The following is a 25,358-nucleotide window of genomic DNA, read 5'->3' on the forward strand; positions in this document are numbered from 1 at the left end:
AGCTCTATATTTCTTTGCGGCCCGGCGAAACATACCAATTTGAAAAACTAGCGGAATGCATAGTCGATATAAAAAACTGGATGACGAGTAATTTCTTACTGCTAAATTCTGAATAAACAGGTGTTAATTATCGGAGCTAAAACCTCTGCATGTAATAACCTAGAACACTGTCTAACACTTGATGGCTACTTTGTCAATTCCTCGTCATCAGTTAGGAACCTTGGTGTGCTATTTGATAGCAATCTTTCCTTTGAAAGCCACATTTCTAACATTTTTAAAACTGCATTTTTCCATCTCAAAAATATATCAAAAGTATGACCTATGCTCTCAATGTTAAATGGTCCAAAAATGCAGCAACTAGTTCTTACTAGAACTAGGAAGTATGACCATATTAGCCCAGTTCTGTCAACACTGCACTGGCTTGGCTTCCTATTAAACATCGTATAGATTTTAAAATCTTGCTTATTACTTATAAAGCTCTGAGTGGTTTAGCACCTCGGTATTTGAATGAGCTCTTATTGCATTATAGTCCTCCACATCCGCTGCATTCTCAAAACTCTGGCAATTTGATAATGCATAGAATATTAAAAAAACACACTCTGTCAGTTTTAATCTAGATTAAAGACCCATCTCTTTAACCTGGCTTACACATAACACACTAACACATTTCTAATATTCAAATCCGTTAAAGGATTTTTAGGCTGCATTAATTAGGACAACCGGAACCGGAAACACTTCCCATAATGCCCGATGTACTTGCTACAGCGTTAGAAGAATGGCATCTATGCTAATATTAGTCTGTTTCTTTCTTATTTCAAGGTCGCCATAGCCACCAGATCCAGTCTGTATCCAGATAAGATGATCACTGCAGTCACCCGGGTCCAGTACGTATCCAGCCCAGATGGTGGATCAGCACCTAGAAATTACCTCTACAGCCCTGAATGTCAGCAGAGACAAGGACAACTAAATAAGCCCCAGAGACAGATCCCCAGTGAAGACCTTGTCTCCTAGATGGTCACCGGGACAAGACCACAGAAACCAGATGAGTCCTCTGCACAATGTGACTTTGCTGCAGCCTGAAATTGAACTGCTGGTTTCATCTGGCCCCCGACTGAGCCTGGTTTCTCCCAAGGTTTTTTCTCCATTCTGTCACCAATGGAGTTTTGGTTCCTTGCTGCTGTCGCCTCTGGCTTGCTTAGTTGGAGACACTTAATATCCAGCGATATTGTCGACTTGATTACACAGATAATATTTAAACTGAACTGAGCTGGATTATGACATCACTGAATTCAATGATGAACTGCCTTTAGCTGAAAATTGAGTGTTTGCTATTGTAATTTTGCATTATTGACACACTATTTTGCTATTTAATACTGTAAAGTTGCTTAGACACAATCTGTATTGTTAAAAGCGCTATATAAATAAAGGTGACTTGACTTGACTAAATGTCAAAATATAGTTGCATTTAATTTCAGAAACACCCTCAGTGATTTGATTTTGGAACTTGGCCTATATTAAATAACTCTGAACCCATCTGCATTAACAATAGCTGCTGCTGCAGTCTGCATGTGTGACTCTCCTTCTAATTTCTTCTCCTCAGTAAAGCACAAAAAAAGCAGCCTCCTTTAATAAAAAAGTGACCTAAATTATTGTGCTTTTGGTGGGAGATAGTATTCTCAGAACAATTTCTCAAAAATAAAATAATTCTATATATACAATTTTGAAATGATTATAAACTGATTTATAAAAAACATTACAATTACCTTTAATAATAATAATAATAATAATTAAACATTTAAACATTAGAGCATCGGGGGGCGCTGGAAGCAATATATTTGAAAGGGGGGGCGCTGAGGTGTTCTTGGGGGGAATTTGATTAAGGCGAGTTTACACCAAAGATGTATGAGCTGCACATCCTAACGCCATCTCTACACTAGATGCATCAAAGCGCACTTTCTATATCCGTTTGTCAACTTGTCGGTAGCGCAAGCGTGTGGAGCGCAGCAGAGAACGCGGCATTCGTTTATGGTAGCGCTCACGCTCAGATACTGATTATATGATTATAATCAGAATCTGTGTGCTTTGACGCAACGTGTTGTGACGTTTGCGCCCGGTGTCGTAGTGTTAGTTAGGGTAAGCCGCTACTTTACACTAAACCGCTTCTAAACTATCATCTCCATAGCTTCCTGTAGCGCAGCTGCCAGACTTCCAGTGAAAATAATAGCAAACATTTTGACACACGTTAAAGCACAGTATTCTTTTTCTTGTTTAGAAAAATTATGAATGCTATTTGTTTGCTGTTTGGCTGCGGTTGGTTTGAATGCCAGATTTCAAGAGTTTATCCAACGCTCATAAATATAGCCTAATTTATATTCATGTGGCTTTTTTTGCTCCTTGGGAAATGTACTCGGTTACTAACGTAACCTCGGTTCCCTGAGATACGGGAACAAGTACTACGTCTTGCTAGACGCATATGGGAAAAGCCTTTTTTCTCCTGAACTGAAGCCTTTTTTCATTCACGCAGTGAAACTGCACATCCATTGGTTCGTGCAGTGTATTAAAAACGAACCAATGGCTAGGCAGCGGAGCTGCACAAGCCTATGGCGACGAAGCCCGACAAAGCCTGCCAAAGCCAGCCAGAATGGGCGGGGCATCTGGCTGTATAAGCGGGCGTTCACCACAGGATTCTCAGGTTACTTCGACTGAAGCTACGACTGAGTCATGCAGCTACATAGCACGGCTACCAACGCAGTACTCGTTCTCGTATCTCAGGGAACCGAGGTTACGTTAGTAACCGAGTACATTCCCTTTCGATACTACACTTGTACTGCGTCTTGCTAGATGCATATGGGAACACAGTACAATCACGCTGTGCTAATGTAGTGGAACGACTAAAAGTATCAAACTTCCATAAGCAACCAATGCCCATAGAGAAGTTAACAACAACCCAAGGCTAAGATGGGCTGAGCTTCTTGAGGTCACACCCGGCCTGGTTAATTGTTCCAGAGTACTCCTGTAACTTCGACACCCAGGGGTCAAGAGCTAACAGGTGAACTAATGCCAGAGAGCTTGAGCGTGATACGGCCAAGGGCTCTCTGCCAGATCTGTTTATGCAGCGCATGTCAATACAAGCGGAAAGGACCCTGGCCTGCAAGGCCGGGACTTCCAGGTTATAAAACCTTGCGAATGTGGATGGCGAGGCCCAGCCGGCCGCCTCACAAATATCTGCAATGGACACACCACTGGACCATGCCCAAGACGAGGCGATGCCTCTAGTCGAGTGGGCCCGTACTCCAATGGGGCATTGAAAGCCCAAAGAAGAGTACGCTAGTGAGATGGAGTCTACTATCCATCTAGAGAGTCTTTGCTTCGTAACCGGAAGCCCTTTGGTGTCGTTATCGAAGCTGACAAAGAGTTGTTCCGACCGCCTATAGGGGGCGGAATGCTCAATATAGATTCTCAGAGCTCTGACAGGGCAGAGCAGAGATAGCTCTCTGTCCTCTTCAGTTGGAGGAAGCGCGGAGAGCGTAATGACCTGTGCTCTGAACAGAGTGGAGAGCACCTTATGTACGTAACCGTGCCTTGGTTTCAGGATGACTTAGTGTCATTAGGACCAAATTCCAGGCAGGCAGGGCAAATAGAGAGCGCCTGCAGGTCCCCTATTCGCTTTACTGATGCCAGTGCTAGAAGCAGAGCAGTTTTCAGCGATAGCAACCGAATGTTGGCAGACTGTAGTGGCTCGAAAGCAGGGCCCTTCAGGGCCCTCAGCACAGTGGGCAGATCCCATGAAGGGACGGTAGGGGGATGAGGCGGATTCAGCCTCCTGGCACCCCTTAGGAAGCAAATGACCACGCTGTTTCTGCCCACCGATTGGCCCTGAATAGGGGCATGAGAGGCCGCTATAGACGCCACATAGACTTTGAGCATGGATGGGGAGAGTCCCTTATCCAGCAGCTCTTGCAGAAATGACAATACCTCCGTCAAATCGGAATTATGAGGGTCTTTGCCATGGTTTAGACACCAAATGGAGAAAAAAAGTCCACTTTAAGGCGTAGAGGCATCTTGTAGATGGGGCACTAGCCTCTGAAATTGTGTTTAAGGCTCGCTCTGGGAGGCTCAAAGGCTCCCGTCAAGCAGCCAGATGTGCAGGGCCCATAGGTCAGGCCGAGGATGCCATGTTGTCCCATTCGTTTGAGAGAGGAGATCCTGTCTCAGCAGAAACAGGCCAATGGGCCGCTATCAATAGCTGAGTTAGCACTGATAGCCACAGCTGGTTCATCCAAAGGGGGCCTGTCTAAGCCGCCTGTCCAGCTGAAGTGTAGGCGCATCCAGCGAGAGCAGAAGTGGTCCTACACGGCTTGGACGAGTGAGCGGCCTTTGCTCTACAGCCGATGGTCGTGTGCGGGCAGAGGTGCGTGGCCACTGACTCATCTAGGGGAGGTGGCTTATCGTACCCTTTTTCTTCAGCGCCGTCGATGAAAGTGAGGGCGGATGAAGACGCAGTACAGAGGCGGGCGGAGTAGGGAGCGCGCCACGATCTGGTGAGCTCGTCATGGACCTCCGGGAAAAATGGAGAGGAACTCTGACAAGGGGCCTGGCGGCGCCCCGGCAGGAACCACTCATGCAGATGGCTGCGGGAGGGCTCCTCTGGCGGAGACCACTCTAAACCCAGCTCTTCAACCGCTTTGGAGAGGATACGGAGAAGCTCTGCATCCATCCCGTCTTTGGTGGCGCTGGGCGAGGACGATGGTGAGGGGGTGGGGTCATTCACTGAGCCCAACAGTTCCTCTGCATCCGATACTGCCAATGACAAGCAGCTCATCCTCACTTCCCCCAAATGAGATCAGGTCGCTCGCACCAGCAGAGGGGCACTGATCAGACTCGGAGAAAAGGACCGGAGAATACTCTCTCTGGGGCGAGAGCGAGGCACGCGGGATCTGGGCCGATGTGGGCTCGCTCGCAGCCAGTCGCTCGAGCCCTCTGCCCCGCTGTTTTTTTCCTCACAGGTCCCTGGGAGGAAGAAAACGGGAGGAAGCGAAAACGGGAGAAATCCTGTGGCGAACGCCTGCTTATATAGCCAGATGCCCCGCCCATTCTGGCGGGCTTTGGGAGGCTTTGGCCGTCTTCATCGCCATAGGCTGGTGCAGCTCCGCTGCCTAGCCATTGGTTCGTTTTTAATACACTGCACGAACCAATGGACGTACAGTTTCACTGCGTGCATGAAAAAAGGCTTCAGTGCAGGAGAAAAAAGGCTTTTTCCCAAATGCGTCTAGCAAGACGCGGTACGAGTGTAGTATCGAAAGGGAACTAATGATAATGGTATTTCAAGTCCAGTCAAATGAAATGTCATGAATGTCATGTGGCATTCAATGACATATTTTTTTAATTATTTATGGGCTACTCTGGGCAGTTATAGTTGGGTTAAAATACATGCTTTTAAAATAGGTTAATATTACAAATAATATATAGCCTATAATATACACTACTATTAAAAAAAAGGTCAGTAAGATTTTTTTATGGTTTTGAAACAAATCTTTTATGCTCAGTAAGGTTGCATTTATTTGATTAAAAAAAAACCAGCAAACAGTACATCTACAATTTGAAAGAAATTCTTTTTTTTTCCTTTTCTTTCTGTTTTCCTCTCATGCTAAAGCTCGATTACTCCAGTTTTCAGTGTCACATGATCCTTCAGAAATCATGCTGATTGCTGCTCAAAAAACATTTCTTATTATTATTATAGCTGGCACACCACACTGACAAAAAAGCAAGATTTGAAATTTAATAGACTAACAAAAATATAAATCAGGACAGCACTAAAATTGTTTTGAAAATGAAGAGCATATGTTTCCCATCTTATTACTTAGTTTTCTTTTAAGTATTTGTAAGCAAACTTTGAAATATTCTCACAAAATCATGAAATATAGTAAAGGAGAGTTTATATTTCTTCAGTATGCATGTGTAAATGTGGTATTTATAGACCAAAATTACCATGTCAACTATGTCAGAGAAAAAAGGAAATTCAATATATTCTCAAAAACAGGGTAATTTCTAAAACTAAGAGATAAATATTAGCCTATTATTTTTCACAGAAAGCTGATAAATGATAAATCACAGGACAGTGTTGACAATTTTCTGCATTTCTGAATGTTTCTATGTGCACGTGATCTGTACATTATGTGCGAGTTGTGTGTTGTGTGCGTGCGTGCAGTGTAGCAGCACATTAGTTTAGAGCAGAGATTAGCTACCTGTACAATAAACTGTTTAAAATGTGAATTCACCCAGTCAGTTTTGATTGTCCACATACTACAAACAAACATGCTTGAGATATAACCTCCTGCACTTGTCCATCACTGACATTATAACCCTCACATTCTTTCTGATTTGATTGATCCACATATCTGTCAAACTATCTAATGATATTTAATGCATGAATTCTTGATCAAATTAAGTTATATATGGCTGTTGGCATTAATTGTGCTCGTGATGGAGTGGTAGTGCAGTGCTCTCGGAGTGACTGAAAACTATGATGCTCCGACTTTCAAAAAAATCTACTCGCTCCGGTCAAAAATCACGCCGCTCCACTCCGCTCACTCTGCCAGGAACGGAAGAACAAACTAAAATCTCTTCTGTAAAAATGCCCATGGATATATTCTAAACAGGAATTTTTATCAAGTCTTTTTAAATTTGGGACAACAACGTCACCAAATATTTAGCAATGAAAATCACCAACATGCTTAAAAACTCTGTAAATAAATGTTATTGCTCTTATTTTCAAATAATCTATTTTAAAAATGGATTTCACTGTCATTTCATTTTTTTCATCAATTTAATGGATCCTTGAATTAAAGAAATTTCTTTAAAAAAAAAAGTAATGACCCCATACATTTTAATGCTACTGTGAATATAATACCAGTCCTCATTATAAACACAAAATAATAATCAACTTCAATAGTCTGTGAAGACAATTAGACTACTTTTTATTTAATGGGAGGCGGTGAGGTACCTGAATAATGGGTAGGGGGGCGCTGGCCCAAAAAAGGTTGAAAACCACGGATTTAAATGGTTACATTTTTGAAGACTAATATATAGTTCACATCTGGGTTTTATTTAATATCAATTGATATTATGAAATAATGGTTGGGGGTGCTCAAGTTTTCTTACATGTAAGGAAAAAAGATTGGGAACTACTGTGTCACAAACAGGCAAGAGACAAGAGGAGTTCAGGTAAACAGAGGGGTTTATTGACCATTTGGTGATGGTTAGGATCGAAGGCAGGTGAGTAAGAGAGATGTGAGAGAGTTCTGGGGATCTTAGCTTCTTGGAAATCTGGGTGATCGTCGTAGGAATCCTGGAGATGAACCGGGGCTGAGGAGAATAGGCAGAGTGGAGACTGAATGGACTTCTGGAGGTAAGGAAACCACAGTTAGTAAGGCTTGTAATAAGTCTGGCAATGTTCAGGTCGTGAACGGTAGACCGGACACTGGAATGCTGAGTGGAGTGAGAAGATATAGCGGGCTTAATTGGTGATGCAGGTGTAGGTGATCAGAATTCGGGTGATTGAGATCTCGTGTGTGTCGGAGGAGGTGACTGTGCTGACGTGAGTGATTGCAATGATCTCCTGACATTACCCCCTCCTCCAGGGGCGGCGACAAGGGCGACCGCGACTTCGGGGTGCGGGACGGTTTGGATGGTTGCAGTGGAATTCTTCCAGCGGGGATGGATCCAGTATGTCATCGCGGGCCACCCAGGACCTCTCCTCCGGTCCGTATCCTTCCCAGTCAATAAGATTGAATTTTGTACCTGGGTGGAAGTTGCAGAAGGTAGGTGACTTGGTTGATCTGCCTCTGTATTGGGAACGGACCAATATAGCGGGGACTCAGCTTTTTACAGGGCAGACGGAGGTGCAGATCCTGGGTGGACAGCCAAACCAGCTCTCCAGGCTGGTAGGTGGGAGTAGCAGTACGCCGGGCATCTGCGAAGAACTTATGCCTCCGCACTGCTTGTTGGAGCTGGACGTGAGCCGAGTCCCACACTCTCTCGCTCTCTCGGAACCAGTAGTCCACAGCTGGAACCTCCGAGGGCTCTTCTGTCCAGGGGAAGAGTGGGGGTTGGTAGCCGAGCATGCACTGGAAAGGGGTCAGGCCGGTGGTATTCTGACGGAGGGAGTTTTGTGCATACTCGGCCCAAGGAAGGTAGCGGCTCCAGCTGTGCTGATCGTCATGGCAGTATGACCGGAGGTAACGTCCGAGTTCCTGGATCCTTCGTTCAGTCTGGCCATTTGTCTGTGGATGGTACCCCGAGGACAAGCTTATGGTCACTCCCAGTAACCGGAAGAAGGCTCTCCATACTCGGGAGATGAACTGGGGCCCTCGGTCTGAAACTATCTCCTCCGGGAGGCCATAGTTCGAGCTCCTGGATCCTTCGTTCAGTCTGGCCATTTGTCTGTGGATGGTACCCCGAGGACAAGCTTATGGTCACTCGCCACTCAGCTACCAACCCCCACTCTTCCCCTGGACAGAAGAGGCCTCGGAGGTTCCAGCTGTGGACTCACCGCTTACTCTGCCTGTACTGTGGGGCTCCAGGACCCTCCATATAGAACCAGAAATATCGACATTATCCCTTCTGCCAGCGCAACTGCTAACCCAAAACTTCTCGGTCTCAGTTTTAGCCCTCATCGACTCGGGCTCTTTGGGCAATTTCATATCCTGTGACCTCCTAAAGCGTCTCCATCTACCCCGCCTAGGTCAAGCCCGGGAGCTCCGAGTCGAGACGATTCAGGGAATGCCGCTAGGGCGTGGGCAGTTTCACGCTGGTCCCAGCCGCCTTGGAGGAACTCCGTGGATCTCGTGTCTTCTCCAAACTGGACCTGCGGAGCGCATACAACCTTGTTCGCATCAGGGAGGGCGACGAGTGGAAGACGGCGTTCATTACCCCGCAGGCCACTATGAATATCGGGTCATGCCTTATGGCCAGTCAAACTCCCCGTCCGTCTTCCAAAGCTTCATGAACGAGGTGTTCCGGGAGTTCCTTAATAAGTTGGTGAAGGAAGCCGCCACACACAGCTGCGTCCCCAGCATATGAAGCAGGTAGGGCCATGGGACTGACAGAGGCAGATGATGGGGTGGTGACTGGCATGAGGGAGGTCCTGAGGGCACCTACTAGTTCCTCAAGGACCTCTGCGGTGGATGGAAGATGGGGATCCATGGAGGTGTTGGTTCTGGTCCTGTCTTCTGTCACAAACAGTCAAGAGACAAGAAGAGTTCAGGTAAACAGAGGGGTTTATTGACCATGTGGTGATGGTTAGGATTGAAGGGAGGTGAGTAAGAAAGATGTGAGAGAGTTCTGGGGATCTTAGCTTCTTGGAAATCTGGGTGATCGTCGTAGGAATCCTGGAGATGAACCGGGGCTGAGGAGAATAGGAAGAGCGGAGACTGAATGGACTTCTGGAGGTAAGGAAACCACAGTTAGTAAGGTTTGTAATAAGTCTGGCAATGTTCAGGTCGTGAACGGTAGACCTGACACTGGAATGCTGAGTGGAGTGAGAAGATATAGTGGGCTTAATTGGTGATGCAGGTGCAGGTGATCAGAATTCGGGTGATTGGGATCTGGTGTGTGTCGGAGGAGGTGACTGTGCTGACGTGAGTGATTGCAATGATCTTCTGACACACTGGTCCAGAAGGTCCAAAGTCTGTGGGTTTAACAGAATACAGTATTTTCTCAGGGGTACTATAAGATAAAAGCTCATTGATCCAGAGTTTTTGCCCTGGTGGGGGGTTCTCAGATTTTCAGTTCTTAATTATACATTTTTTAGCTGCAGTGCTTGCAAGTAAAATAAAATACCCTTCGTGATAGGTCATGTGAAGTGAGCTAATATCACCTAATATCCAAATTTTAGGATCAGGATCAATATGATTCTTTGATATTTCAGAAATTGTTGCAATAACATACTTCCAGAAAGTCTCCAAGGCTGGACAACTCCAGAGCATATGAAGAAGAGTCCCAGTAGATATTTTACATCTTTGACACAGCAGAGATCTCACCACTAAGTTTATTTAGTCTACAGGGGGTGTAATATGTTCTGTGTAAGATGTTAAATTGAATTTGTCTGTGTTTGGTGGATTACCAATACAGTTTGTGACTTTTCTAGAAGAGCACACCAATGACTATCAACACAAGAACACTCCAGATCCGATTCTTATTTTTGCTTCATTGAAAGGCTTTGGTATGCTGGGAGATTGTTAATAAGAATGTTGTATATGGAAGATGTTAAGCCCTTTATAGAGGTATGTCTGATATCGAGCAGTCGGTCTTCAAATAGGGATTTTTCAGGTATATGAGGGAATGACTCCAATGATTGACTTCTAAACCAGTGTCTTATTTGCAAGTACTTAAAAAGGTTATGCTTAGGCATGTCAAATAATTCAGATAACTGAGGGAAGCTAGCAAATATGCCATTTACATAAAGATCACCAATTGTTTTAATTCCTTTCTTAATCCAGCTTTGTATAGTTTTGTCAGCAATAGGACTTGGGATGTTTTCATCGTTCACGAGGAGTGTTCACAAGTAACAATGTGTTTAAACCTAGGAGTCTATGTGATTCCTGCCATGCATCAAGGCTATCCAAGAGAACAGGGTTTTTCATTATCACAGAAAGCTTCTTCCTTATGCCCAGAAAAGGAATAACTGATACTGGGATAGTTTTCATTTCATGCTGCTCTATTGAGACCCATCTCACGTCACTGTTCTCTGGATGCAGCCAAATCCACAGTGGGCAGAACTGTGATGCTAGATAATAAAGTCTAAAATTTGGGAGACTCAGCCCTCATTTAGCATATGGGGCCTGAAGTGTGGTTAAATTCACTCTTGGGGTTTTCTTATGCCATAAAAATGTGGATATAGCTTTGTTAAGATCCATAAAAAAAAATATTTTATATCCATAATTTTAAAAGGGATACAATGAAATTGTCACAACCGGGACAAAGAGGCAGACAGGCAGGATAACGTTAAGCAGAGAGTTTAATCACAGGAACGTAAGAGATGCTTCCAACCAAAAAGAGTTCAACCTAGGCAGTAAGGGAAGCAAAACACAGTCTTATCTGGGTCGGCACTCCGATCCTTCGGCCAAGAACTGAGGATTCCGAGGGGAACAGGCAGACTAGAAGACGGGGAACCAGGACAGAATAGCTTGCAACCTTAAGACCAGTCGATGAGTGAATGAGGTGAGTGAGTATTTGAGTGGTGTGGTAAGTGGGTGCAGGTGTCCGTGATCAGTAATCAGGTGATTGTGAACGGGTGTAGGAGGCTGATTCGGCTGGTGAGGCAGGTGTTTCCGTGACATTACCCCCCCCCCATGAGCGTCCCGAGATTGACGGCGAGGACGACCGCGGCCTCTGGGAGCGGGGCGGTCTGGATGAGCCTGGTGGAAGTCATTGAGGAGAGATGGGTCCAGTATGTCCTCTCGGTCCGCCCATGACCTCTCCTCAGGACGTACCATTCCCAGTCCATAAGGTATTGAACCCTCGCCAGACCCTGGAGGTGAATTGCGGTCCTCGGTCCGAAACAATGTCCTTGGGGAGGCTGAAGTTCCTGAACACATGCTGGAAGAGAGCTTCGGCAGTTCCCAGGGCGGTAGGTAGTCCCCGCAGGGGAATGAGTTTGCAGGATTTAGAGAATCGGACAACGACCACTAGGATGGTCGTGAATCCGTTGGAGGGAGGTAAGTCCGTAGCAAAGTCCACCCCCACGTGGGACCAGGGACGGCGAGACGACGTGGCATGGTGGTGATGGCACAGACCGAGCATCCCCTGACATACCGGGCGACATCCCGGGCCATGTGGGGCCACCAGTAGCAGCTCTGGAGGAGCGAGAGGGTTCGGCGGCTGCCTGGGTGCCCCGATCCCGGAGAGGTGTGAACTGAGTCCAGAAGGGTGACATGCAGGGTGAATGGGACATGCAGGCCTCTTCTGGGCCTCCCGGCGGAGAGGGTTCGGTGAGAGTGGCGGCACGGATCTGGTCAGTGAGAGCCCACTGAATGGGAGACATGAAGACGGCAGGCGGCAGGATGGGCTTGGGCGGGAAAGTGCGTCCGCGTGGACATTCTTCGTCCCGGGATGGTAAGTGACCACGAAGAGGAAGCAGGTAAAGAACAGTGCCCAGCGGGCCTGCCTAGGGTTCAGACGTTTGGCCTCTCGGAGGTATTGCGAGTTTTTATGGTCGGTGATTACCTCGAATGGGTGCTTGGCACCCTCCAACCAGTGCCGCCACTATATCCTAGGAAGTGAACCGTGGACTGATGGAACTCACACTTCTCGGCCTTGAGGAACAGGTGGTGTTGGCGGAGGCGCTTGAGGACTTGGGTGACATGGTGACGGTGGGCTTCGAGCGTGGGTGAGTAAATGAGAATGTCGTCGATGTAGATGAGGACAAACCGGTTGAGCATGTCTCAGAAGATCTCGTTCATGAAGTTTTGGAATATGGAAGGTGAGTTGGAAAGCCCATATGGCATGACCCGGTATTCGTAGTGCCCGGTGGGCGTGACAAAGGCGGTCTACCATTCGTCACCCCGGCGAATGCGAGGGGCTTTGAGGATCCATAGTCCGTGTTGTAATCCGTTTCGTTTGAGGGACTGGTCTTCTGTCACAACCGGGACAAAGAGGCATACAGGCAGGCTAACGTTAAGCAGAGAGTTTAATCATAGGAACGTAAGAGACGCTTCCAACCAAAAAGAGTTCAACCTAGGCAGTAAGGGAAGCAAAACACAGTCTTATCTGGGTCGGCACTCCGATCTTTCGGCCGAGAACTGAGGATTCCGAGGGGAACAGGCAGACTGGAAGACGAGGAACCAGGACAGAATAGCTTGCAACCTTAAGACCAGTCGATGAGTGAATGAGGTGAGTGAGTATTTGAGTGGCGTGGTAAGTGGGTGCAGGTGTCCGTGATCTTAACAGTTTGGTCATTTAGGCCCCGGTAATCGATGCAGGGTCTTAGGCCCCCGTCCTTCTTGGCCACGAAGAAGAAGCTCGACGCTGCGGGTGAGGTGGATGGACGGATGAACCCCTGGTGTAAGGCTTCCTGCACGTACTCCTCCATGACGGCTCTCTCCGGGATCGACAGGGGATAGACACGTCCTTTGGGTAATTGGGCCCCAGGCAGCAGGTCAATGGCATAGTCCCATGGCCGGTGAGGTGGCAGGTGAGTGGCAGCGAACTTGCTGAACACGTCCTGGAACGCCTGATATTTGGGAGGAGGCGAGTGATAGGCGCGGAATCCGGGCTTTCCACTGAGGTGGAACAGACTGGGAGATCCTTCCGGTCGGCGAGCGGTATAGGCAAATCCCGGAGACACATTTGTTTGCACTCCCCACTCCACGCGAGTATTTCTCCGGACCTCCAAGCGATGGTGGGTTGATGCCGGGCGAGCCAGGGGCGTCCCAGGACGATGTCCACGACGGCCTCCTCCAGCATATTCATTTATATTGTATTGATTCTACCAATTAGTGAGAGAGGCAAATCCATCCACCACTGAAGATCAGTTTTAGTTTGGTTCAGCAACTTTACATCATTTTCATGATATACTTTATCAAAGGAGCCACTAATATTAATACCCAAATACTTAAAGGGTTAGTTCACCCAAAAATGAAAATTCTGTCATTAATTATTCACCTTCATGTCGTTCCAAACCCGTAAGATCTTCGTTCATCTTCGGAACACAAATTAAGATATTTTTTATGCATTCTGAAAGCTCTCTGACCCTCCCATAGACAGCAAGGATCTTTACACTATAAACTAGAGGTCTGCGCGGGACTGTTTTTTCATCTCCCGCAAGGTTCTATTCCGCACCCACCCGCTCCGGCAGGCGGCAGGATGGGCTTGGGTTCTTCGGGGGTCGGATCCGGTTGGTGTAGGCGGGAAAGTGCGTCCGCGTGGACATTCTTCGTCCCGGGATGGTAAGTGACCACGAAGAGGAAGCAGGTAAAGAACAGTGCCCAGCGGGCCTGCCTAGGGTTCAGACGTTTGGCCTCTCGGAGGTCTTGCGAGGTTTTATGGTCGGTGATTAGCTCGAATGGGATCCGAAGAACGACCTCGGGCGTACGGTGCCGCACCAGCCCCTTGCCCAGCGGCTTTCCCTGGACAGTGGTAATCTGGTAGGTCGTGGAGTTTTTGCAGCGGGGAATTTGCAATCCAGCGAGACTGCGGGAGGAGATGAAGTTCCCCGACGCTCCGGAGTCCACGAGGATTTTGACTGGAAAGGATTGGTGGTGATAAATTAGAAGAGCATTTATATGAGGAATGCCTGATACGTCAGGAGTGATCTGGATAGTACTCGCCGCTGAGCGTGGTGGACGAAGGGGGCAGGCGCGGAGCTGGTGCCCCTGGGATCCACAGTAGAGACAGAGGTCATGGGTGAGTCTCCGAGATTGCTCTGAGGATGACAGGTGGTTGCTATCCGTGATCATGGGTTCCGGTGCTGGAGTGGAGAGGCTGGGCGAGGCAGCGGCAGCGGGTATGGCTTCCATATGGCACGCGGTTAGGTGCTGGGAGATGCGAACCGCCTTCTGGAGGAAACTGTCCAGGCCCACGGTGTCATCATAGATGGCCATCTGTTGGCGTAAGCCCGGGTTGAGGCCTCGGCGGAACACCGAGAGCAGGGCGGCCTCATTCCAGCCGCTGCTGGCGGCGAGTGTGCGGAAGCGCAGCACATAGTCGTGGATGGATAACTCGGCTTGCCGCAGTTGAAAGAGCTCCTCATGCACCGTGACTTCCGTGGTCGATTGACCGAATACCTCCCTTTCTTCCCGACCCGACCGTTCCCGCTAAATTTAGATCTCGTTTCCAGAATCTCACATTTAAATTTCCGCTACTGAAAGAAAGAGAGATACAAATAAAGTGTATTCTGCACAAAACTGTATTTATATAAATCATCTTGTCAAGAGTCTTGAAGTTATTGAAAGCAAATGCTGCCAACACAATAGGGAAAAAAAGTGTCACAGAGAAAATAGTCCGAAAATAGAAAATAGCCTAGCTATTTTTATTCGTCTTGTCAAAATACTAAATTCGTTTAACATTTTGCTGTACACACAGTAGGAAAAGTGTGGCAGAGAAAAATAAATAAATAAATAGGCTACGACATCTGTCATTTAAAATGATAGGCTAAGCAAAATATAAACAAAACCAAGTTGAACGTCCTTCAAGGACAGCGCAGCCACACTTTGCTCCATCCTTATTCTGCTCTGTCACTCATCGACAACCTGCCTGTTCTGTCTGAGGACCGTATTTACCACTGGTAGGCTACAGCCTGCTCTGAGCATCGTTATTCACATGCTGCGCACAGACCTCGCAAATAAAATGCGTGACTCAGAAAGCACTGGTTCATGCATGCAGCGCATGCATAACAGTCCTGAGTGCAGGCTGTACCGGTGGTCAATAAGACTAAAGGACAGATATGTTGTTCTGAAAGGACGTCGGGAACGGGATATTGTTAGACCGCCCATTCCCGTTCAGTTACCGACTGCGACCGCGTTTTATTCGGAAATTTAATCTGGTCGGGGCCGCGGGAATGCAGACCTCTACTATCAACATCCAGAAACATAGCAAGGAGATTGGTAAAATAATCCATGTGACATCAGGGGTTCAACTGTAATTTTACGAGAATACTTTTTGTGCGCAAAAAAAAAACTTTATTCGACAATTCGTCTCCTCCGTGTCACCATAGCGCCATTTTGGAGAATAGAATTGCTGAATAAAGTCGTTATTTTGGTTTTCTTTTGCGCACAAAATGTATTCTCGTAGCTTCGTAAAATTACGGTTGAACCCCTGATGCCACATGGATTATTTTACCGATCTCCTTGCTACGTTTCTGGACCTTGATTATGTAAGGATCTTTGCTATCTATGGGAGAGTCAGAGAGCTCTCAGAATGTATCAGAAATATCTTAATTTGTGTTCCGACGATGAACGAAGGTCTTACAGGTTTGAAATGACATGAGGGTGAGTAATTAATGACATACTGGGTCGGCACTCCGATCTTTCGGCCGAGAACTGAGGATTCCGAGGGGAACAGGCAGACTGGAAGACGAGGAACCAGGACAGAATAGCTTGCAACCTTAAGACCAGTCGATGAGTGAATGAGGTGAGTGAGTATTTGAGTGGCGTGGTAAGTGGGTGCAGGTGTCCGTGATCAGTAATCAGGTGATTGGGTGTAGGAGGCTGATTCGGCTGGTGAGGCAGGTGTTTCCGTGACAGAAATAAGTAAATACATTTTGGCAGTATATTCATTTATATTGTATTGATTCTACCAATTAGTGAGAGAGGCAAATCCATCCACCACTGAAGATCAGTTTTAGTTTGGTTCAGCAACTTTACATCATTTTCATGATATACTTTATCAAAGGAGCCACTAATATTAATACCCTTGTGTTCCGACGATGAACGAAGGTCTTACAGGTTTGAAATGACATGAGGGTGAGTAATTAATGACATAATTTTCATTTTTCGGTGAACTATCCCTTTAAAACCACTAGGACACTATTTTAGGGATCCAGCTAAAATTCCAATAACATTGTCTGGTATACTAATTGGAAATGTCTTACTTTTTGAGTAATTTAACTTATAACCAGATACTACACTATATTCCTTTAGACACTGAAATAATGGGGGAAAATAATTAATTGGATTAGTTAGGAATAATAAGAGATCGTCTGCATATAGACATAGTTTGTGCTCATCTGTGCCAAATGTTATACCAGTAATTGATGGGTCAGAGCGAATGGCTATAGCTAATGGTTCTATAGCAATGGCAAATAAACCAGGTGAGCTAGGGCATCCCTGCCTGATAACCCTGAACAGTGAGAAGGTGTCCGACAGAACTCCATTAGTCAAAATTTGAGCCTTAGGGGCATTAAAAAGCGTTTTGATATATTGAATAAACGTATCCCCGAAGTTCATAGCTCTCAGTGTGCATACAAGGAAATTTGGCTCTATTCTGTCGAATGCCTTCTCAGCATCCATTGATACAATCATCAGGGGGTCCTCCTCATTTCTGAGCAGTATTAATTACATGGAACAATCTTCGAACATTGTCTGCTCCCTGTCTGTTTTTGATAAATCTGGTTTGGTCTGAATGGATCATTTTGGGGATGACATTCTCTAGTCGCAAAGCAATTAGTTTGGATAAGACTTTATAGTCAGAATTCAGCAGACTGAGAGGTCTATAAGGAGCCACATTCTTGTTGATCTTTTCCTGGTTTAAGTAGCAGTGTTATTGTTGCAACCTCCAGTGAATACAGTAATACTTGGCTGTCTAGTGCTTCTCTGATCATGTTGGTTAAAGGGATCAGTAGATTTTTAGAGAATACTTGGAAATTGGAAATCCGTCTGGCCCAGGTGCTTTATTATTCTGTAAAGATTTGATAGCAAGTACCTCCTCCTCAGATATTTCAACATCAAGATGATGCATCTTTATCTACTGCATTAATTTTGGGGAGAGGTAGTCTATCCAAAAAGTTTTTTTATTTCATAGTAAGTATTTTCATTATAAAAATATTTTGGATCCTCTAAACATCTACCATCCTCTGCCTTAATATATTTTTCAGAATTGTCCTTTTTAATCTGCCAAGCAAGTAATTTGCTTGTTTTATTGCCAAATTCATAATAGTGATAATTTGTCCTAGCTAAAGCCGCTTCAACCTTACTGGTGCATTGATTATTGTATAACACTCGTTTTTTTAAATTAGAGCATTAAAATTAGAGCGTTTGTCAAGGAATGACCCTGCTCCAATATTCTGATGTCTTTTTCTAATTGAGATAATGCTTCTCTCCTTACTTTATTTTTATGTGCTACATATGACATAATATGCCCTCTCATATAAGCCTTAAAGGCTTCCCAAATATTAGAATGAGAAGAGGAATTCAAGTTAGATTCTAAGTGTACATCAATGTGATTATTCATAAAAGTAATAAATTCTGGGTCTTTCAACAGATAGCCCCTGAATCTCCATCTATAAGAGGCAGATTCAGGTGGACCCACATCTAATTCCATCTTTATGGAACTAGGCCTAATTCTTTCATTCCTTGGTTAAGAGCTACTGCTGATTTAGATCATGAAAGAGATTTGGGTGAAGGACGGTAAATTGATGGATTTAGAACCAAATTAAAGTCACCTCCTACAATACACTGACCTTCAATTGTGGTGAGCTTCATTGTTAAATTATAAAAAAAATGTGGGGTCATCTATGTTTGGGCCGTACAAAGACTCAAGTGTGAATTTATTCAAATTTATAAAACAATCTATAAGAAATAATCTACCACACTTATGTTTTTCCATGGCGTTTAACCTGAATCTCAGCTTCTTGTTAATAAGCAATGCTACTCCTCTTGTCTTAGATGAAAAGGAGAAATAAAAAACATGGCCCACCCAGTCCCTTCATAATTTCATATGTCCAAGATCAGTGAGATAGGTGTCTTGAATAAATGCAATATCTACGGATTGTCTCTAAGTATGTTATTACTTTCTTTCTCTTAATCTGGGAGTTAATTCCTCTAACATTTAGTGAAATACAGTTCAATAGACCTGCCGTATCGCTGTTGCATAAGGTTTACACAGAGACAGGACACACATTACATAGAGAGGACACGTATTTAAAAAAACAAATAAGAAAAAATTAGGTACTGATTCTGGACATTAATTGTGATATTATGATTACTAGGTTTGGTTAGACAAAGCAAGACAAATAGTACCATGCATAAGCCCCCATCCCCCACCCCTCCCCTAAAAAATTTAGAAAAAACAAAGACAAAAAACGAAAACAAAACCCACCCCGTTAATATCGCCATAAAAAAAACATAGGTTAGGTATATTCGCACTTCTAAACTTGCAAGGCAGCCTCGACAGTTGCTAGAAATGTAGAGTGATTATCATACTTCAACTCAAACTGTGAAAAGAATAAAGTATATGCAACTGTAAAACACTGACTATGTAGTGAACATATAAAACACAAACTGCCTTATCCTATTGCTTGACTAAATAATATCAGTATTAGAAATCAAAATATTTTTGGGTGGAGAATAGTTTAAATCCTCCCTGATGTCAGACTCACAGCTTAGCCGGATAATGGATAGCATATTCTATGTTTTTCTCACAAAGTTTCTTCTTCACGTCATTAAATCCATTGATCTTGTGTTGAATCTCGACACTATAGTCTGGGAAGAAGGAGATTCGCTTATCATTCAGGTACACCGCTCCTTTTTCTCTGGCCAATCGAAGTACCTTATCCTTTTCTCTGTAGTTTAGGAATTTCGCAATGAAGGCCTTCCGAGGCGGTGGGCTCTCTCCAGAGTGATTAGAGAAGTAAAGTTGTCATTTCCTAACAATTGTGGGATGAGACTTTCCAAGTATCCAACTGTGTCATTGCCCTCAGATTTCTCTGGGATGTTTGTGATCTTTATATTTGATCGCCTGCTCCGGTTTTAGAGATCATCTGTTTTGTCTTTCAAAAAAGTTATCTCCTTTTCCATCTTTTCAATTCGTGCGCAGGTGTCTTTCAAATTATCCTCATTAGCGCCTTTCCTGGTCTACGTCTCATCAATCTGCTCAGCTAGAGTTGAAAGTGACAGTTCGATTTTGGTCCGAGAAATTTGGATGTCGGTTGTCTTCTTATTTATGTGAGAAGTCAGTTCGTCATTAGAGTCACGAATCACTTTCATGAGAGATTTAAGTGTTAGCTTTTCTTGTTCAGGCACCATCTTTCGGGGGTATCAGAAGGGTGTCAAAACGTTATATAGTTCCTCACACAATAAGTTGTACAATTTCCAGTAGGTAACAAAGGATCTACATATATATATTAGGGCTGTCAATCGATTAAACTTTTTTATCTAATTAATCACATCCTTTTTCTGTGATTAATCGCGATTAATTGCATATTTCATGAAATTAAGCATACATACATAAGGCTGTAGTATAGTTGGAGATAAATTATAGCTAATAAGATTACAACTGACGAGGCGCACCCGGAGCTCAACGACACACGTCCTGTTTTGATAACTGCATCATGTGGACTCCCGTTAAGGGTCTTCTTAACAATGACATGTCTTTCAGGCAATTAGCTGACTAATTGATTTTGAAAATATGTCGTTTTGCTCATCCTAAATCTGATATAATTTTAATTAAACCAACTTGAGCAAAATAATATGTTCATACCATATTCATCGCTTCAAAATGTTGAATTTTTGCCAGTTATTAAGCTGGGTTTTGTTTTAGTTGCTTTCAGATATTTTCATGTGTAAAGCCATTGTCTTATTTTCTGTAAATAATATATCTGTCTGTCAGGTGCTGAATGAAGTTGTTGTAGACCGCGGTCCGTCTTCATACCTCTCTAATGTGGACTTGTTTCTGGATGGTCATCTGATCACCACTGTTCAGGGAGATGGTTAGTGTAAAATATAATCCAGTTAATTACATGTTCTAAAACAGTGCAAGTTTTGTACACACACACACACAAAAAAAGACTTTTTGCTTTTTTTGTTTCCTGTAAAAATACCCACATCCTTAATGGATTAATTTATTTGATAAGCAAAACTGCTTAAAGGTGATGTATGTATATATATTTTTTGACTGAACTAAAGCTTACAAATACCATTTTATGTTTGCAGATATTTGGGAAACATGTTTACATACAAATTCACATAGGGGGCAGGAGAAACGGCTCAACGGCTCTCTCTAATATTGAAATTTTGAACTGCGGTACCCATTTCAACCACTAGCTGTCATTATTACATACTGCACCTTTAAAGGGGTCATATGATGCTGCTAAAAAGAACATTATTTTGAGTATCTGGTGTAATGAAATGTGTTTATGCGGTTTAAGGTTCAAAAAACACATTATTTTCCACATACTGTACATTATTGTTTCTCCTCTATGCCCCGCCTTTCTGAAACGCGTAAATTTTTACAAAGCTCATCGTTCTAAAAAAGCGAGGTGTGCTGTGATTGGCCAGCTATCCAGTGCGTTGTGATTGGCCGAATACCTCAAGCTGTGACGGAAATGTTATGCCTCTCACCATCCTGTGATGATGCCCTGTCAGGCCGGAGCAATGATTCAAAAACATGAAAACCCATTATAAACGAGGCATTCGTTGCATCCAGTGGGGACATAATTATGGATTATAATGACTTATACTGTCTTTTTACGCGTTGCGTTGCATCGCGCCGCGTAAAAAACATAAAACCATGTCTGCATTTGTGATCGGAGAAATGACAAACAACAAGCCCTACTCTACACTGCCCAAAAAACTCGCTTTAAATATATAAAATATAAAAACTCTTTAAATATAAAAAAACTTACTTACAGTCTTTGAGTCAGAACAGCCGGCATTATAGTCTATTCTCTCAGGATCAGGAAACGGTCCTCCATAAAATGCTCTGCACACATCTGAATATTTGGGTTGAAGTGTTCTGGAACAGTGCTGTAAATACAACTTAACCACTGATTTCTAGTCGTGTCCATTTTTGGTTGGCCAAACAAAGTAGTTTCGCTTTCACAACACAACACAGCATCAACCACATGTGGCGACCCCGGGCCGGACTCCGCTTCATCCACGGTGAAAGCCGATCTGGCAATTGACAGCACGAAGTTGATGTATTTCCTCAGCAACCAGCACGGATCAGCTCTAGGCATAACGAAGCAGATATCGTCCTCTTTTGGAAGGCCAAACAAAGTAGTTTCGCTTTCACAACGAAACACAACGCCTTCACGACATGGCGACAGCAACAACAATACTACAGCGAGAATAAAAGTTACACCTTCTTTCTTTGTGTGAACATTTGGGCGGCGTTATGGAAATCTTCCCACATAGTGATGTAGATATGTGGGGGCGTGTTAGAACAAGCCGTTTTAGGTAGGTGTGGCTGACTCTTAACTTTTATAAAGAATATCTCTTTGGATTTGAGACTTTAGTCTTTGCAACTTTACAGATCTTCTTTATGCACCAAGAGCTTGTAACACTCCAAAGAGAAAGGAAAAATTTAAATAGCATCATATGACCCCTTTAAAATATTAAGACTTGCATTTTTTTTTCTTCTTTCAAGCTAAGTTTGTAAATTGAAATGTGCACTAAGTGATTTTTGCCAAACGATGTTGATATTTGAAAGCACCAAAACAAACACGCCCACACCCCAACAAAACCTCGCCCCTATTTTGATAACTCTGATCCACATGTACCTACACAACGACGATGGTGGATCTGCCATGCCTGCCGGCATATTCAAGCAAAAGCCAACACAGAAAAGTTGTGTGAAAAAGCAAAATCAACTCGCCTATCAAGAAGAAACAAAGCAACCTCAGCATCCGATTCTCTTCCGATCCTTAAGTTTCTCCACCACTGGAAAGCTGCTCCAATATTTACGGGTCCCACCTCTTGCCTGATCATAGCCCTTCTTTTTAATGTTTTGTTCCTCCGAAATTTTCCTCTTTTTTTTTTTTTTATCTGCCGTCTCTCGCTATCTATAGTTGATCAGCTAATATCCGTCCTGTGCACTCACTGAGCGCTCTCTTCTCCTGATCATTACTAGACACACCCCTTACTGCTGATTGGCTGCGAGTGTGTTTTGGGACTCAGTCCGACACTGTGGTCAAAAGCATTTTTCAAAAATCACTTTGTGCACTTTTAAAAAAGGAGTTCTCAAAGTGGGGTCCACAAAATAAATTTAGGGCACTGTGATTTCCACAATGTGGAAAATGTGTACAGATTCATGGATTCCAGTCATAAAAATGGAATTTAATGAATACCATGATATGTCATTGAATTTGCCAGATTTTGAATTAATAAATTAAAAGTAGGACTGCACAGTTAATCAATTTGCGATATGCACTAGTGTCTGTGAATATTAAAGTGTAAAAAAACTGCTATCTAAATATGAAGTCTGCAAGTCTGCAAAAAATAAAAAAGCATAGGGACCCCACGAAGCCCGCCCACACACCTTTCTGCTGTGATAGCGGGCAAAATAAAAAACAAACATACTCAAAAATGGAGCAAATTTCCTCTTCAGCTTATCACAACTGTCGAGTCCCCTAATGATGACTCACTACCCGAACCAATCCAACCCCTTGTCACATGGGCCGAGGCCTGGCAGGCCATCCTGAAATGTCTGTGTGTTTTGGGGATAATAAAATGAGGTTGCTCCAATTCGTTTGAAGGCTATTTAGCGGCATTGATTTATTTACTGGCAAGGGGAGCCGTGGAGACGGTTCCTCCAGCCCAGAGCGAGTCAGGCTTCTACAGCCCTTACTTCCTCATCCCCAAAAAGGATGGCAATCTCATCCTCGATCTCAGGCACCTGAACCGCGCCCTCATGAAACGTACATTTTGGATGATATTGGTATAAATTGAAGGATAAAATTGAAACAGATCCTCTCGCAAGTATGCCCAGAGGACTGGTTCTTTTCTCTGGACCTGAAAGACGCCTACTTTCACATCCAGATAGCCCCCATCACAGACGATTCTTGAGATTCGCCTTCAAGGGAGTGGCTTATCAATACACGGTTCTTCCCTTCGGACTGTCCATGGCTCCTCACACTTTTACGAAGTGCATGGATGCGGCCCTTTCCCCTCTGAGACAGATGGGAATTCGCATTTTAAATTACCTCAACGACTGGCTCGTCAGCCCAGTCAGAGGCAGAGCTACTATCTCACAGATCCCTCCTCCTCAGCCACTTAGAATGCCTGGGATTCAGGGTCAACTTTGCCAAGAGTGCACTGTTCCCCAGGCAACGGATATCGTTCCTGGGAGCAGTTTTCGACTTAGCCCAAATGAGGGCGGTAGTCGCGCCAGAACATGCACTGGCCATGCAGCGGCTCGCCGGCCTCCTTCAAAGTTGGAGCCTCTCGCCCTCTCAAGACGTTTCAGATTATGCTGAGCCTCATGGCCTCTGCATCCCCGAGACTACAGCTGGGTCGGCTTCATATGTGGCTCCTTCAGTACTATGTGAAACCACGAGTTCCAGCCCACGCCTGAAGTCATGGAAGCTTGCATGGCAGCTCTGGCCCCTTGGAAGGACCCTCAGTGGATGGAACAGGGGCGTGGCTCTGGGAATGGTCTGCAGAAGGAAGGTTGTCTCGACAGATGTGTCCAACATGGGTTGGGGAGCTCTGTGCGATGGCAAATCGGCTTTTGGCCTGTGGTCGAAAGAGGAAAGTTGGCTACACATCAACTGCCTGGAAATGCTGGCAGTGTGTCGGGCCCTTCAGGCCTTCTTGCCAGACCTAAGGGAACACCACGTTCTAGTCCACTCAGACAGCATGACGGTGGTGTCATATATAAATCGCCAGGGAGGGCTCTCCTCAAAGCGTCTCTTCATTCTGGTGTAGCACCTCTTGGAATGGGCACAGCTCAACTTGCGTTTGTTGAGAGCAACGCATGTGTCGGGCAGGTTGAGCCAAGGAGTAGATATGCTGTCTCGGAGCAACGTCTCCTCAGAGGAGTGGATGCTCCATCCGCAAATGGTTCAGAGAACCTGAGAGATTTTTGGAAAGGCAGAGGTTGATGTTTTTGCCTCAATGCCCAATGCTTTTTTGTCTCATTGCCCAACTTATTTTTCGAAAGACAAGGACGCGTTGGCCCACGACTGGCCCAACCTCCTCCTTTACACTTTTCCCACGATTGCCCTGATCCCTGAGGTAATCAGGCGAATCATAGAGCAACAACATAAGGTTCTCCTAGTGGCCCCACTCTGGAGGAACCAACATTGGTTCTCGGAGCAGTTTTGGCTGCTCATTGCAGCCCTGTGGCCATTACCCGGAGACAGGACCCAGCTTAAGCTGTGGGCTCTGCACCTCTGGCCTCTCCATGGGAGCCTGCAGACCTCCCTGAGAGCGTTCTAAATACAATTTCTCAGGCTAGAGCCCCATCTACGAGACGTCTCTATGCCCTTAAATAGTCGGTCTTCTCCACCTGGTGTACAGCCCGTGGCAAAGTCCCAACTTCCTGTGACATATCGTTGATATTGTCCTTCCTCCAAGAGATGCTAGATAAGTGTTGTTCCCCTTCCACTCTCAAGGTCTATGTAGTGGCTATAGCAGCTTCTCACGCTCCTATAGCTAGCCAATTGGTGGGCAGGAACAACTTAGTTGTCCGCTTTTTTAAAGGGTCTAGGAGGCTGAACCCACCTCACCCCTTTACCGTCCCTACATGGGATCTGCCCACTGTTCTGAGGGCTCTTAAGAGCCCTCCCTTTGAGCCTCTACAGTCAACCGACCTTCAGCTCCTGTTGCTGAAAACCGCTCTGCTGGCTTTAACATCGGTCAAGTGAATGGGAGACTTGCAGGTGCTCTCTGTGAGCCCTACCTGCCTTGAGTTCGGGCATAGCG

The 25,358-nt window shown here is 44.8% G+C and overlaps 1 protein-coding gene across 1 annotated transcript in view; it reads left to right on the forward strand.

Annotated features, from left to right (window-relative positions):
• LOC107549573 (NAD kinase-like) overlaps positions 1-25,358 on the forward strand; it is a 161,064-nt gene that overhangs the window by 125,302 nt on the left and 10,404 nt on the right. The window contains exon 9 of the mRNA XM_016230718.1: positions 20,323-20,422. Coding sequence (XP_016086204.1) covers positions 20,323-20,422 — 100 coding nt within the window. The remainder of the gene's footprint in view (positions 1-20,322; positions 20,423-25,358) is intronic.

This window comes from Sinocyclocheilus grahami, unplaced genomic scaffold (genome assembly GCF_001515645.1).
Source record: "Sinocyclocheilus grahami isolate Dianchi unplaced genomic scaffold, SAMN03320097.WGS_v1.1 scaffold375.1, whole genome shotgun sequence".
In the NCBI taxonomy this organism is placed as follows: Eukaryota; Metazoa; Chordata; class Actinopteri; order Cypriniformes; family Cyprinidae; genus Sinocyclocheilus; species Sinocyclocheilus grahami.